Raw genomic sequence first — 15616 nt, forward strand, 5'->3', positions numbered from 1 at the left:
TACTTTAAATGATTGACATGAACGAATGTTGGCAAGAATGATGAGTGTAGCCGGGAGGAAATCTTTAAGGGTTTCACACAATAACAACTCATCTGGTGAAGAAAACAACTGTCATGGATATCGCCTTAATTGCTAGTTTAAGCAAAAAATAGATGGAATGAGTTTGTGAAATTTTCAAAAGTGACACTTTGGGAAACAAACTTGACTTTTTATGTAAAACGAAAATAACCATCTAACATGTAGCTCTGTGTTATTCCTGCACAAAGTCATGAAGAGAGCCATCGCTACATATTGTGAGCACATTTACCTGATTTCTAGACAGCCCAGTTTGAAAGCTACATCTTGTTCCACCTGTTCCCCAACCTGTGTCATGTAGTCATGCTTCACCTGGGGTACACAAATACACACGAAAATTAGTTACTACAAACGAAGAATGTCAATCTCACGCACAAATACAGACACAGGTCTGCTGACCTACATTACCCAAAGGCAAACACACACACAGTCCTTCAAGCAGTGCCATATGTCTCAGTGCTGGCTAGCTGCTGGCAGAAAATGAAACATGTTTGTGTGTCTGGTTGTCTGTGTGTGTAAGTGTGTGTGTAAGTGTGTTTGTGTATGTGTGTACCTGGTGGTAGAAGTAGTTGAGTGTTGGTTTGTCTTCTGTAAACTGCTGCACAAAGCCTTTCGGAAGATACCGGATCCTTAACTCATATCTACAGGGTAGAAGAAAGGGAGAGTGATTAGGTTAGGAAGAGATCAGACCATATTGTTTTTCACCGTAAATAGCAAAAACAAGTTACTCAGCGTTTTTATAGTTTTATGAGTAGAATCAAACTTTCAGGGCAAATTAAACACAATTTACAAGACTCTTAAAGCCTCTCTACATCACATCTAAATTGTAACCAAAAATGCAATTGCAAAAATAGAAGGTTTACAGAATTCCTTTACATCCACATCTATTAATGTATATTTTACAGCGTATTTATTTTAACAACTTGATTCTATGTTTTCAAACCGTCTTATATCAGGTAAAAAACGGAATAAATAACTTTAAGTGAGGGCAAAGAAGAGCAGAGGAGAGGAAGGATGCCGAGTCAACAAAAGACAAAATATTTATTTAAAAAAGAAGAAATCTTCAAGACAGTATAGTGACAAGGAGAAGAGAGAGGACAAGAGAGAAGATGAAGGCTATGAAAAAATGTATAATATGCACATATGAAAATAAGATATAGGACAGATTGTAAGATCAGTGGAGGAGAGACAGAAAAGGCACAGAGAGAGTTGTTGATCTAGTCAGACAAAGCAGGCATCTGGTTCTCTCTCTTTTTATGTTCACAGTGCAAAAGGTCTCCACCTCACAAAGCATCATCACCCAGACCGCCACAATAAGCGCAATATATACCAGAGCATTAGCATCCAAACTGCCTGACCACCTCCACCACGCCGCACCACACAGACCTCTCATCAAAATACAACAGACGGGTTGCACTTTTTTTTATGACGTTGTTTGTTTGCCACAAATCACTTCTGCTACTTTGGTGTACAATAAGACGGACTGCTGAAGCCAACTGTTTGAGAAGACAATGAGTTTAACTAAATGTACACAAACAAATACATTAATAAATTAAGCTCATCCACTGAACGGCATGTAAACTTTGTGAGATAATCATGTTATAATATAATGTGTTATTCATTGGTTTTGCCTGTTGGTGGGGTACCAACAGATTCCTGGTCACACGTTAAAGTTGCAGTTCAACTTTGTCTCAAGTAGGGATGGGTACCGAGCGCCGGTATTAAAGGGGCCCCGGGGCTGAATTATAAAAGACCGTGGTACCGTTAAGCTCCAACGTTATGGGTCTTTTTATCGGTACTGGAGACATTTAAAAAATATATATGTCATATGTATTATTGCTACATAAACATTATATTGCAGTTTTAGTTTCGCCAACTCGTTTCTAATATGCAATAAGACTACAAAATGCGTCTATGATGTATATTCGATCTTTCTAATCCAGACGAGATCTCTCTCCCCTGTCTGTGTGTGAGGGGGCGGGGCAGTTTACACACACGCGGCTGCTACATGCATGCAACACACACACACACACACGGCGGAGATGGCGGAGAGAACTAAGCGCCCCAGGGTGTGGTTAAATGTTACCCGTCTCGATGTGGACAATGCTCGTTGCCAAAAGTGCAATAAGAGTTTAGCATGTAAGGGCGGTAACACGAGCAATTTGTCTAAACATTTAGCAAAAGTGCACCACATTCAGACGGAGCAATGCAACGTTTTCGACTGTCTTTCTAGTAGCTCTGTAGCCCCATCCATGAGTAACGTTTCCACGTCAGGTATGTTATGTATACCTTAATCCACCTCAAGAAGACCCGTTAGGCCTTTGGCAGCATACCTGTATGCCCCACCTGTGTTGCTCTGTACCAATGTATTAATGCAGTAAATACTTGTTTTTTGTTTGTTTTTTACAGTTCTATAAGTTCACATTATTTACAATTTGTTTTAATTAATTTACTTGAAGAACCGATAAGAGTACCGTTAAAGGACCGGATCGATAAGCGGTATCGATAAAAGTAGTAGTACCGTTAAAACCTTAACGATACCCATCCCTAGTCTCAAGTTTCTTACACAAAAAGTATATTTCTACAAAATCTTCCACCATGAAAAAATACTACAAGCAGCAAAAAATTAGGGACACTGCTTTGCTGTACGAAGCTTTATACATGTTGTTAGCCCAAAAGCCAGCTAACACCCAACATGTATGCTCCACATGATCTTCCACCTGCTTTTCCCACAGTGCAGTACATTTTAACCTTTATAACCGCTCTGTCTATTCAATCAAATCCCAGCATAACAACAGCTCTGGGTCCTTTGTAGCCTGAAGCATTGACGTGTTGTGTCTAGATAGTATTCCTAGATTTACCAGAGAAGACTCAACCTATTGTGACCTTAACCAATCTAGGTCAATGCCAACACCAAACCATCTAGCAAGATTAAGCAAAATCCAGGGTTATCATGTAGACAGAACCCTGAACGAGCTTCAGCATAATGTGTTTGATATAAACTAGAGGCACAATGACACACTCTTCTTTTCTCACCTCCACTCCTCGTTTGGTCGTGCTTGTTGTAATTCGTAATTTTCCCTGACGTGGGACACGCCCATATCAGGGTGGAGCCAGTGCACCTGATCCCTGGATTGGCTGTTGCTGAGGCGGAGGCCGAAACAGGACGTCCAGCGCACTTTGTGGATGTCCAGAATCTTCTGAATGATTCCCTGAAAATAAAGAGTAAACAATTTATTTTTATAAACAGTTTTTCAATGGCACATTTCCAAAAACGTTAGGTTTAGGGTAACAAAAATAAAGGCATTCAAACATCATTTTTTGAACATTTCTGCAGAGATTTCTCGTAGTACTGGTGTATTTGGGTAAATTGAGCTACACCGCAAACCATTTACCCCTTAATCTGTAGTCATGGTGACTTAAGAATTCTATCAGTGTTGTCAGTGCTGATAAAAACAAAGATTCCCGGTTTGACAAAAACAGCAAGTCTGGCATTTTGTATTAGGTCAATGAGGGCACATGTGTGTGGGTCTACTTCAAGTGATTTAACATGACGTTCCCACCCAAACAAGTTGACAGACGTCATACACACATGCATGATAATGCTTACACAACCATGTGTGTTGCCACTCTAGGGGGTCTGACCTAGATTCTGAATGAAAAAAAGTGAAAAGATGGAGAGGAGAGGATTGATATATCCTGTATGACTGCTGATGTTTGAGCAGTGTTGGGGAGTCCACCATTGGAGAGGATCTAAAAATACACTGCTAAGTAAACACACACTCACACACACCCTGAGGATATGCTCTGAGGATTAATAGGACTAATGTAAAATAACAGCAGCCTTATCCAGTTTCAGCCGTTTTAAATTGTATGTAATTGTAAGGCGTCTCCTATTTTGTGTTACCATCTCTACATTTGGTTCATAGTGTTCCATAAAAGCGTGTCTCTCTCCTTACCCTGACATCAGTTGCATCTCCATATCGGATATTGGAGGACCAGCAGCTGTTTTCAGTGTTGGTCTCAAAGTGATGGAAGACTTTCAGAACCCTCTCCACGGAGCCTGCCATGGTTCGGTCCGACACCCCTCCGCTCAGCCGCGACTTGGCGCCTCCCAGAAGGGCATGGTTCAGGTTGGGGTCCAGGTAGGCCGTCGCCATGGTTTTCCCTGCTGACACTGCCGCTCCTGCTAGGTGTCTGTCATATTCTGGCGTAGAGAGAAGATCAGATATTGGGGGAATGAGAAAGAATATAAAGTAGAATCAGAAGAGTTAATATAAACTTAATATTTTAGCCTGTAAGCAAACATTGACTACTGCCTCACACACACACATACGATTGTATTAGGGCAAAACTAAATTTTACACATTTTTTTGATTAATCATTCGGTTATACTCTGTTTATCCTAATGACCTAAAGGTGACATATTCACATTGCTTGTTTTGTGCAGCTAGCAGGCCTAAACCCAGAGACCTTCCTTGTACTATGATAAATGACAAGAAGCAGACAATATTTAAACATTAAAAAAAGCTGGAACTAGATAATGTTTTGAGATTTTGGCAAAATAAATAAATAGGAGAGTGTCAATCGGCTACTCGAATAATCATTTGATTCAGCTCAACTTTACATTTCTTGTTTGGTCCAACTAACAGTTCATGAACCTAAAGATATTGAATTCATATGAAGACATACAAAAGCAGCAAATGGTTTCAGTTGGAATTTTTTACTTAAGAGGTAGCGCATTTAAAAAAAAAATGCTTCAGCTTTAGTGTGTACAATGCAATAATACAATTGACTGATGCACTATGATTACTTTGAATGCACCTTGAATAGCAAATGCCTCACATAGATAAGACATTCTTCGGTAAAGGTATAAAATAAACTGAACAATGAAATACCGGAGAGAGAAATAAAGAGAGAGAAGTAGTCAGTCAGGGTCAAACTTAATGTCACCACCTGGGTCTATGACACAAAGAAGACAAAGAACCTCAGCCTGACGCTTTTCCTGAATAAGAAGTTGTGGCATTGACACACTTCCTGGAATTCCATTGTAACTTCAACTGGGAATGCCCGACAAGAACTACCTCCTCTCTGTATGAGTGTGCAACATGTGTGCTGTTGTTATAATGACACTGTGTAGAAAAAGGATGCTCCCTCTTTTTCTGCTTCTCTTTTGTCCTGTGCTTCTCCTCCTCTCTCCTCCATTAAAGGAAATTGATATGTTCTTGCAGGTAATTACACCTAGCAGGAAAAGACAAAGAAAGCACTTCCTCACTGTCATACACAAACGCATAACTGAGAGGAAAGCCTACAGTTAACTTGTTGAGGGATATATCACAGTTAGATAAATACGTACCAACATGTTATTTTCCCAATTTCATATGGTAAGGCCTTTAAATCAAATCCTTCTGATGGCTTTAAGCACATTAGCCTGCCTCAATTTAGTACACACACACACACACACGCCACTTCTGCATAACCATGGTAGCTTTGGCTGTACACCAAGTCAGTTCCCATGGAGTCAGATGTCACACTGTGTAGGGGCTTTATGCTACTTGTGTTTTTCTGTGTGTGTGAAAAAGAGATTTCATTCATACCTCTTTCCCAACACATGGGGAAGGGGCTACAGCCACTCATCGCCATGGAAACACATGTCTGTCCCTCCCTGTCTCTGTCTGCACTAAGGACAGATAGACAGCTTGCAGTCTCACAGCCACGCATCACACACACGCTGAACTTCTCGTGTATAGAAGGGCTACATAAATAAACACACACACACAAGATCCTGACACAACTGCAAGAACACGCTCGCATAACCCAAACACACAGACACACAGTCGGTCTCCAAGGCAGAAATCTTTGTCTTCAACTTTTTGTCAACAGCCTCGTTAGCCAACAGTTAGTTCCAGAGCAGTAATCCTCAAACAGGCTGATTTTCTGCTCAGTTAGCACTTTGTCCAGTGTGAAGATGCTACATCGAACAGGGAAAGTGTCACAAAAATAGATTTCTTCGTCCGTCTAAATCCATTCCTGTTATCCACAGTAGCATGAGCGATGTAAAGTTAGCTTCTTCCACAAACTTCCCAACTCTTCCTATTCAGTCCACTTCTAAATTACTCCTGAGCGGCCCCTCTCTGATGACACAACACTGTTTGTTTTTTGCCCAATTTCTGGCCCAAGCCGGCAATCCATGGTTACGCAGTTGCCAGGAAAGAGTCAAGCGATCATCACTCAGGAGAGGACTCTGGTTATTTCACTCAGTGGAGTCCCTGTGATGGTGAGAAAACTGCTAGTCCAGAACAAGTTGACAGCCAAATCCAACTTGAAGTGTTGATCCAATGGACATTCAGTTAGTGAGTGGTCACAGAGAGGGAGAGAAAAATACTTAGTGAGGAAAAAACAGAAAGTGTTCTTCACGGAAAAAGAAAGTGAGAGAAAAAGAGTGAGGCAGAAAAACAAAGGAAAGAGACGCAGAGTGAAAAAGAGAGAGAGGGAAATGCAGCGATTGTTAGAGGATAAAGAGAGGAAAAAGAGGACAGAGCAGCACGACTAAACAAAGTTGAGTGGAGAATGAGAGAGCTTGAGAGAGAGAGGGCTGCTGGAAAAGCAGGAGGAGCTAAAAACTATTAATATGCTAATCTCGCCAATCTCTTGTGTTCAATGAAAATAAAAGCTGACCTCAGAACAGCCCATTATGTTCTACCAATATTGCAACCATCTGAAATGCAACACAAAAGAAGAGGAAATATATATTAACTTGACATTTTCTAAGAAATTACAAGACACATATACAGTATTTAATTCACTGAAGAGAAGAGGAAAAACTAATCAAAATCGCAAAAAGAAAACCAAAAAGTACAGAAACAGTCATCAATTTATTAACTTAATTATCCACCATTGTGTTTACACTCCTCCAGGACAGAGATCTCCAAACTGTCCACAATTATATAACAAGCAATAGGTTCGGGGAAAAACACAATGATACAGCATAGCTACTGATACAGCACAGGTACTGCTTTTTTTTCTTTTTTTAGTCAAACAACGATGGATAAATCAGGAATATGCAAAATATGTTGTCTTATTAGATCACAATTATTGATAACAATCTGCATAATTTGCTAATAAATAATTAACTAATACATTACAATACTTTGCCAAATGGTTACTATTGTCATTACTTTTTATTGTGACTTCAGTATCCTGATAATATCATACTTCAGGGTTAATGGTTATTTCCACCCCATATTTAACACAAACTACAACATCCCATAAATTCTACTCTTTCTTCCCCAATTGGCCAGCTTACTCAAATATAGATCAACCATCTTTCTTCCTAACGAAATATTGTGTATAAAGAAACAATATGTAAAAATGAAAAGAAAACAAATCCCTGAAGTTTTTAAGACAATAGAAAGAGAAGAAAAGAGCATCTCTGCCAACACAGCCGTTGCCCTGGCTGTGCCCAGCATGTAAACTAGCAGCTGTTAGCAACATGCCAACCACTTCACTTCCACACCACAAGGTCTCAATCAATCACACTTCATACTGCACATCCAGTGTCATTCAGCGTGTACTTTGGGGTCACACACTCTCGAGCTCTCCGAGTGCCCGAGGTGCTGCCCTGAAGGCTCATCTCCGAGGCAACGTGCCTTCAATATCCTGCGAGCAAGTGGCACCTATCACAGTCTGTGGGCGTCGCCGCTGACCAGATGCCAGCCTCCATAAATCAAATGGACATTTATACAGCCGAACACATCCACTGAAGAACTAAAGGGACTACAACCAGCTACTGAAAAGTACTAATGCACAAAGCAAAGTAGGAAAACATGACATCTTAATAGTACCTGATCTGGACCTCACCTTGGTGCATTTACAGGAACGTGTGTGTCAATGTGCATGTGTTTCCTTAATGTTACATCTCAGGCATTGGCCATTGTTATGAAAATTGAGTGGTTGCAGGGGGTGTGTGTGTGTGTGTGTGTGTGTGTGTGTGTGTAAGCCTTTTGTCAGAGGGCCGGATGTTGCCATGAATAGGAAGCGCTCTTTTGGGACTGTGCCAAAGTCTGTCTCTATCTCGCTGTGTTTATGAACACGTAATTATTTTTGCAGGCAAAGGAGGGAGACACAACCTGCATCATCTACTGAAATGCAAATACAAATTCAAAGATGCTGCTAAACCTCAGACGTATAATAGCTACTTTGATGTCTGCGTGTGTGATTTCAGTATAAATAAGTATGTTCTCACCCATGCCTTGAAGTTAAAATTCAAAGGCTATTTAAATTACAAATGTATTGAATAAATTGACTGAGTGCCTTCCTGCTTTTAATCCATCTCACTAATCAAGTCCAAAAGCGGTTCCTTGAGGCTCAGCTTGATGTTTAATTTGTATATATATTTTAAACTGATAGGATTAATCTGTTAAATTTCAGTTTGAGAGGTTATTGGTTAAACGGTAAATTATTAACATACATAGACGGAAGGAAATAAAACCTGTTTTAATCACTGGTACAGTACTCTGGAATTACCCTTGAAACATCCTGTCCAACTTTGCTTCTGTATTTACATCTCCATTGTTATTCTCTTGCTTCTTCAAAGCTGGCATTTAATGTGATTCACATGACACTGGCAACTTAAAGTGGACCTATCATGCTATATTTAAATGATATATTGTAGGGCCATACCTATATAAGGTATATTTATACGTTTCTGTTTTCAAAATACCAAACAGATCATGCATTTTAGCCATGCCTCATTTCGCTCTATGTGCTGTTTGCTGTCTACTGGTCTGATTCTGCTGACCACGCCCCCCTGCAGGAGAGGGGAGACGTGCTCTGATCAGCTGCTGGGCTGTCAGAAGAGGGGGAGAAAAAGAGATCTCCGTCCTCCGTGTTTTATTATATAGAGTCGTTATTCATTTGTTTTAAAGCTCAATAAATAACAAAGAAGACCTTTGACCGGCACTTTTCTAATTTTGTCCGGAAGATTTAAACTTTAACGGACATCTTGACCGGCGAAACAAACTGAAACCGAAACTCTGCCGCACGGTCCCCTCGTTCCTTGGAAGAGGCGGAGAGGTGGGTGTTTGTCATCTGCTGGTGGACTAACCGGAGAGAATTACAGTGCTTGCCTCGACGGATTGCATTGCAGCGGGAGCAAACGCTTGCCTCGGGGAGGGAGAAAAAAAGCCACAGCGGAGAATAAACAGAAGGGTAACCATGGTAACTATGGGCGGGAAGTCTTCTTCGCTGCTTTTGTGGCAGACTACAGCGCCACTTACAGGCCTGGCATATGTACTACAGCGTCTCCAGCTCTTTCAAACGGCAATGGCCGTGGCGGTCTCCTCCTGATTGGTGGAGTTGGCCCAATAGCCGTAGCGCCACCGTCCTGACGTCAGGACAGTGTTCAAATCTGGATCCGTTTTTATCAGATCCGTTGCAGCCCCTTTTTTAGAGATTTGGGTATGGAAGAAAATAGAGAGGGTTGTGTTTTCTGACACTTGGTGAGTTCCCTGGAACACCGGGGACACATATTCATGTATAAAAGACGTACAAAAGTGCATTTTGCATGATAGGTCCCCTTTAATTCATCTGATATAACGGACCAGCAAGGCATCCTTTCAGGGCATAATAACATGACACATACATATGCTTCCCTGCTTATTTAATTTTAGTAAGGCCAAAGGAAAAATATATATATACCCTTAGGTATTTTGGAGTTCAACTGTCTTCAAAGAGCATATTTTGTATGTGGTTTCTGCAGTGTGAAGATTACAATTAGTCACACACTCCAACTAGAGCGATGTTCATTCTCTCCCTCATCCCTGTCTACACTAACGAAACCAAAACACCCACACACACGTAGATAGCCCCACTGTTTTCTCTCTTCTTACACAACCACAAATATGACTAGTGAGTGATCATTAGTGATGCAGCAGCTGTGTATGAAAGCTACTCACCTGTGTAGTAGACAATCCGGGAAATATCTGAAACAAGCACAGAAATAACAGTCAGCTGATATGTTTAATGAACAGTCACTGAATAAAGACATCATCAGGGAACAGATCCAGCTGCAGTTTATGGAGTCCCACAGCAGGTGTTCCCAGATCAGTTACTGAATGTGCTTTGTTTAGGGTATAACAGAGCCTGCTGAATAGCTTCATCAATCAAATTAATCAATGTCCTGTTGACTTTTCAGCAGGATATTGATTGATTAAAAAAAATCAATACCCAATTGTAACATGTTATACACCCATAGGAGGTTCGATAAAGCTTTATTGGTTACGCTAACTAGCTTAACTGGGAAATGGACAGTGATAAGGTTTCAGATCAGTCTACCATGTAACCTTTGTTTGAGGGGCCAGGGGGGCCTGTTCCTTTGACCCTAACATAGCTTTTTAATGGCTAAAAAATTGCTTTATTATTTTTCAGCTTACCATCACAGAGGGAGTGGGCAAGTCATTCTGCTTTATTACTTTAACCTTTATTTTGCAGGAGGAATTAAAGCACTGGCAACATTCAGTCTGTGGTAATTTGGAGATCTACAGACACAGGTGATGCTGCATTTACATTTTTCTTTAAACTAAGTGAATTATGTTTGACTGTAAAAGTTTGCCAAAAGTCACCTTTATGTTGTCTTTACTATGCATACTACATGGGGCATGTGAAGAGAAAACAAGCAACACAAAGTTGGATATCAGGCGCCATATTGTGCAAAGAAGGCTCCTCAGTCCTACTGTAATTATCGAGGGGCTTTGTATGCTGCACTACATTGATATACTACAACTCCCAAACTCCCACAGGAAGCGAAGAGCCTTTTGAAAACTTGACACCCGAACCTATCACACCGAGTTAGAGCAGTGATAGGGCCTGTGTGCAGGAAGAGGTCAGCAGGATAAGTGCCTAAGAGCTTTGAACACACTGATGGGCACACAAGTACTGGACACACACACACGCACGTACTGGACACACACATGCACACACACACACACACACACACACGCACGTACCACACACACACACACGTACCACACACACACACACGTACCACACACACCACACACACACACGATTGCAGGGGTTGTCAACAAAAATGATGTAATGGTAAAACCCACACATCAAAAGGAAATACCAGTGAGGTGACTCATTGTATTTTCGCCACGACTCTTTGTAACATGAAACCATGACCCTACAGTTAGTGTGTGTGTGTGTGTGTGTGAGTGTGTGTGTGTTTTTACCTGATGTAAAGTGCAATCAGAAGGCAGAAACCAGCCCCACAGAACATTAAGGGTTTAATCATTTCCTGTCAATCTCAACAACATGGCAACATGTTGGGATGTTGTTAGATTAATCCCAAGACAACCATTATAACAAGTGACTTAACCATATCCTAAATGGATCAAATGGAGCAGGATTAACAGATCTGGAGATGCTTAAGTCTCAGAGATAATGACATCTGCAGTGGATAGATGCGAACCCTGCACACACACCATCTGTCATATGGGATGCTCAGGCTGAATATTTATCTAACCGTCTCTCTTGTAAGCGTTCGATGCAAGTTAAGTGCTATGTAGCCTGACATCTGCAGCCAAAGTGGCGTTGCTACAGTCTAGACTAAAAACCAGAGGAGACTGTGGCCTTTTCCTGTCTGTGAAACGAGATCAAACTGCACCTGAAGAGCTGGGATAAAATATTGCCGTCTTTATACAAATAATTAGTTTAAACACCTCTTAAACACGTGGAATATCAGCCCAGGGGTTTTTAATAAGTGGTTATGTTGTGATTAACGCTGAAACGTGCTTACTTTAGTTGCCATGTAATTTTTCTATCCATCTCTCCCATAGGAGTGCTAGCATGGTGCTAATTACATATCAGTCTGTGTGAACAGCCTCCACATGCAAATATATCAAAGAGGGCACGCAAACACAAGCACACACACTCACACAGACACACACACTTGGCCGGTAGACTGGCAGGCAGCCCAAAACACCTGCTCCTCAAGCTGTCCTCTATAAGCAGTCACACAGGAGAGGAGAGGAGTAAAGATTCATTTTTCAGATCTATGCAGATATGCTGCTCCCATCAATTATTTAGCACACGTTGACACAATGAAAGTCCACATTTGTTTTTGTTGAAGGTATATATCCGTGAAGAATGCCTTCTCCAACTTTCTGTTTTCCTAACGTGGGTTGGTGACCTATACTATTGTGGAGGAGTAAAATAAAAAGATATAGAAGAGGTCTCGCTGCACAACAATAGTCAGACCTACGCCAAAACACAAACAGTTGCCCACAGAATTATAGCTCTGTTAGATGAAAAAAAAAGAGAGAAAATAATTGGTTAGTCAAATTGAATTTAATAATTAGATTGTTTAATACTGGTTAGCCATTAAATGGAGGTAATTATGTGCATACTTATACTAAGCTGTTTACACTAAAGATAAAAAAACACAAAGGGAGAACAAACTGTCAGCTGCCTACTCACACACCTTAACATAAGTATAAGCAATATGCTAACTCACTGCTGAAAGTCACCATGTCGGCATGCTGCGTATAATTGCACATTCTTCACAGGTCTTTGGCAACGGTAATTAGACAGAACAATCAAAAGAGAGTCTGCTATGCAATGATATCTTAACAACTGGTCTCACATCAGTAATTAAATAAAATACAGTTTGAAGGAGGTCAGAGAGTCAAGACAATTATTATGCTGCAGATGGAAACCATCTAAAAGGAGAAATTAAAAAGGCAAAGTGGTTGTTTTTGCATTAATTGGAAAAACTACAAGAAAAGAAAAAGGTGTGCTCAGTTGAAAAAGACATTAACATAATAAAAAATGCATGAGTGTGCAGAACAAAGTACTGTGTTTTAACATTACAATGTTTTTCATGCGTTTTTAGTGAGAGCTTGCGTTTATGTATTTGTGTCAAGATATCCTTGACATTTTCCCAATTGTGTTTGTGTTGCTATGGACTTACATGTATTTGTAAATTAAAAAGGCCGAAGCAGCTGACAAAGCAGTCCTGTTTGGTAAATGGAAGTAATGATTGGAGATATGTAACAAAACAGTGTGCAGCTCAACAGTCTAAGATCAGACTGGCTGAGGAATTGAGCCAGATGTTCTGTTTCACACAAAGTAATGAAACACTACCCCTGCAATAATCAACTGAATTAACCTGATGAGAGCGGTCAGCTGCCTGGTTGCTCTGTGTTTAATGGATAAAGCTGAGCTGGCACACATGTATGTGTACGTGTGTGTGTGTACGTGTGTGTGTGTGTACGTGTGTGTGTGTGTCTGGACAATGGGGTGTTACTGGAGCGTGCAGTCTTACGATGCAACAACATCACCCCTCGGGCACCAATCACACCTGCCAGTCACACCAACATACAAATGCAAAGAAGCAGACACACACACTACACACCCTGCACACAGAGACACACACAACCACACGGGATGTTTTGAGCACAGTTTTGAGTTTGAAAGGGAAACAAAATGTGCTTAATAATTGTATAACATAAACAACAAGTCTGTATTATTCATGGATTAATATTGAGTGAATAACGTAATAAAATAATGCCATTGTGATCTGTTTGTAAGTCCTAATAGAAGCAAATGTTCTCATTATTCACATTCAGACAAACGTCAAGCAATTATTAAAACTTGTTACAAGAAAAATAAAATATGTTGCACACACAGACACACACACACCAACACACAGATGATGCATACTCCAGATAATCCTACATGCAAGCAACATAATAAGGTCACGTGAACGCATGACTGCTCATACACATTTATCTTCAAAGCGCACACACTGACACACACATTCACTCAAGTGTGTAGAGTTCAGGTGCAGTGATAAAGCTAACTGGATTACTGGAGCGGCATGCATGGTACTGTATCACACTCAGACCAGATACACAGCGTATAATTTATCTGACATATTAAGGATGAATGAACCAGTGAGATAGTGTGGGCTCTAAATATTTTTGTTTGCCAACTACACCAGTCAGTTCAATAAATCAAAACATATCTGACACTTATGACCAATTACATTTTGTTCCCTGGTGTTGAACAGCATATGTATGTACATTTAAAACATGTTTTTCTAGAAGAAGAAAATCAAACACAACATTAAATATAGATATTTGTCTTTCATTTTGTATGAGAGCAAACACTAGGGAGCTAGTTCATAAGGCTACAAAATGAATACTCAATTCTGATTGGCCAATGAAAGCCTGGCCTTACTGGCTTGACTCTATGCTCAGTAGGACCATTCTAATGTATGTCAAACAAACTATGCTAATTCTTCCTCTGGTCAAGTTCAAGTCCTTCTTTTAAAATATATTTTTGTGGAGTGTTCCCGTATTCGAATCAAGGGTCTTAGGATAAAGGGTGTTGTATAAAGATTATTCATTCTCCTGAGACATGTTTGTGATTTATATAACTTTCATCAATTGTACCTTTTCAATGCTTCCCCCTGGCAAATCCAAGATCAATCATCACATCTTAAGAACGTTGGGATTAAATGCTTGAGTGGAACAGCAGGTATGAGTGAAGTGTGTGTGTGTTTGAGCGTGTGCTTCTTATTTATCAAATTTACATCAATTATAAACCAAGATCGAAATATTAAAACATACTCAAATATAGATGACTCAACCTAGAAACAAAAAGCCGGCGGGGGATTGTAACGTGCCAGCCTTTACAACATACACACATGTGTAAACAGAACATACTGAAATAGACATCAACACCTACACACACAGTCATGTGGGAAACACTCTACATAAGGGCACACATACTTGTATTCAAACACAACCTGCTAATTTGACACACATGTCATCTCACACAAACTGCTTTCCTCCCACACACACATTTACTACACACACACACACACACACACACAGTGATAAACTCCTGTTCTGCACATGCACACGTCAAGGTAAAGCCTCCTACAGTTACCAAACACAAGCATCTCGCATTGCCATACACACACAATTATTCAGTTTCATTATTGATTAATCTGGTATATTAAATGTCAGAAAGGAATAATAGGAAATCCATGTCATAACAACTAAGAGACCAACTAAACAACTTTAAATATTGTGTTTTGTTTTACTAACAGTTATCCAAAGCTGATTACTAGAAAACTGCCGATATCATCAATACTTACAACAGTACTACTCAGTAATGACAGTAAGAAAAAACAAACAAACAATTCAACCCGAACCAACGCCTTATACATACAGTATAATCTGATATACAAATGTATTTTGCCATACCAACAAACTTTTAATAATATGTTTAGACTTAAGATCCTACCATTCATAAAAACTAACAAAGTGAACATACACTACTTTATACTGTATGTTTCAAATCTTACCATAGTATAGTCCTTCCATTTTAAGTCCAGAAGAGAAGAGAAGAAGAGAGTAATCCCCCCCCTGAGAGGCAGCTAAATTAGAAAAGCCAAAATCCGGGGCTTCTGTGGTCTTTGGGCTGAATTTGAGATGTGCTAGCTAGCTAACTCACTAATGATGGCTAA

The 15616-nt window shown here is 40.1% G+C and overlaps 1 protein-coding gene across 1 annotated transcript in view; it reads right to left on the minus strand.

Annotated features, from left to right (window-relative positions):
• The window catches only part of ptk2aa (protein tyrosine kinase 2aa), a 50198-nt gene extending 34582 nt beyond the window's left edge, over nt 1–15616 (minus strand). Inside the window, 6 exon segments of the mRNA XM_034124614.1 lie at nt 308–387; nt 629–716; nt 3112–3287; nt 4035–4282; nt 10032–10058; nt 15455–15616. Of these exon segments, the coding sequence (XP_033980505.1) occupies nt 308–387; nt 629–716; nt 3112–3287; nt 4035–4282; nt 10032–10058; nt 15455–15473 (638 nt within the window). The 5' untranslated portion in view covers nt 15474–15616.

Source organism: Trematomus bernacchii, unplaced genomic scaffold, assembly GCF_902827165.1.
Source record: "Trematomus bernacchii unplaced genomic scaffold, fTreBer1.1, whole genome shotgun sequence".
In the NCBI taxonomy this organism is placed as follows: Eukaryota; Metazoa; Chordata; class Actinopteri; order Perciformes; family Nototheniidae; genus Trematomus; species Trematomus bernacchii.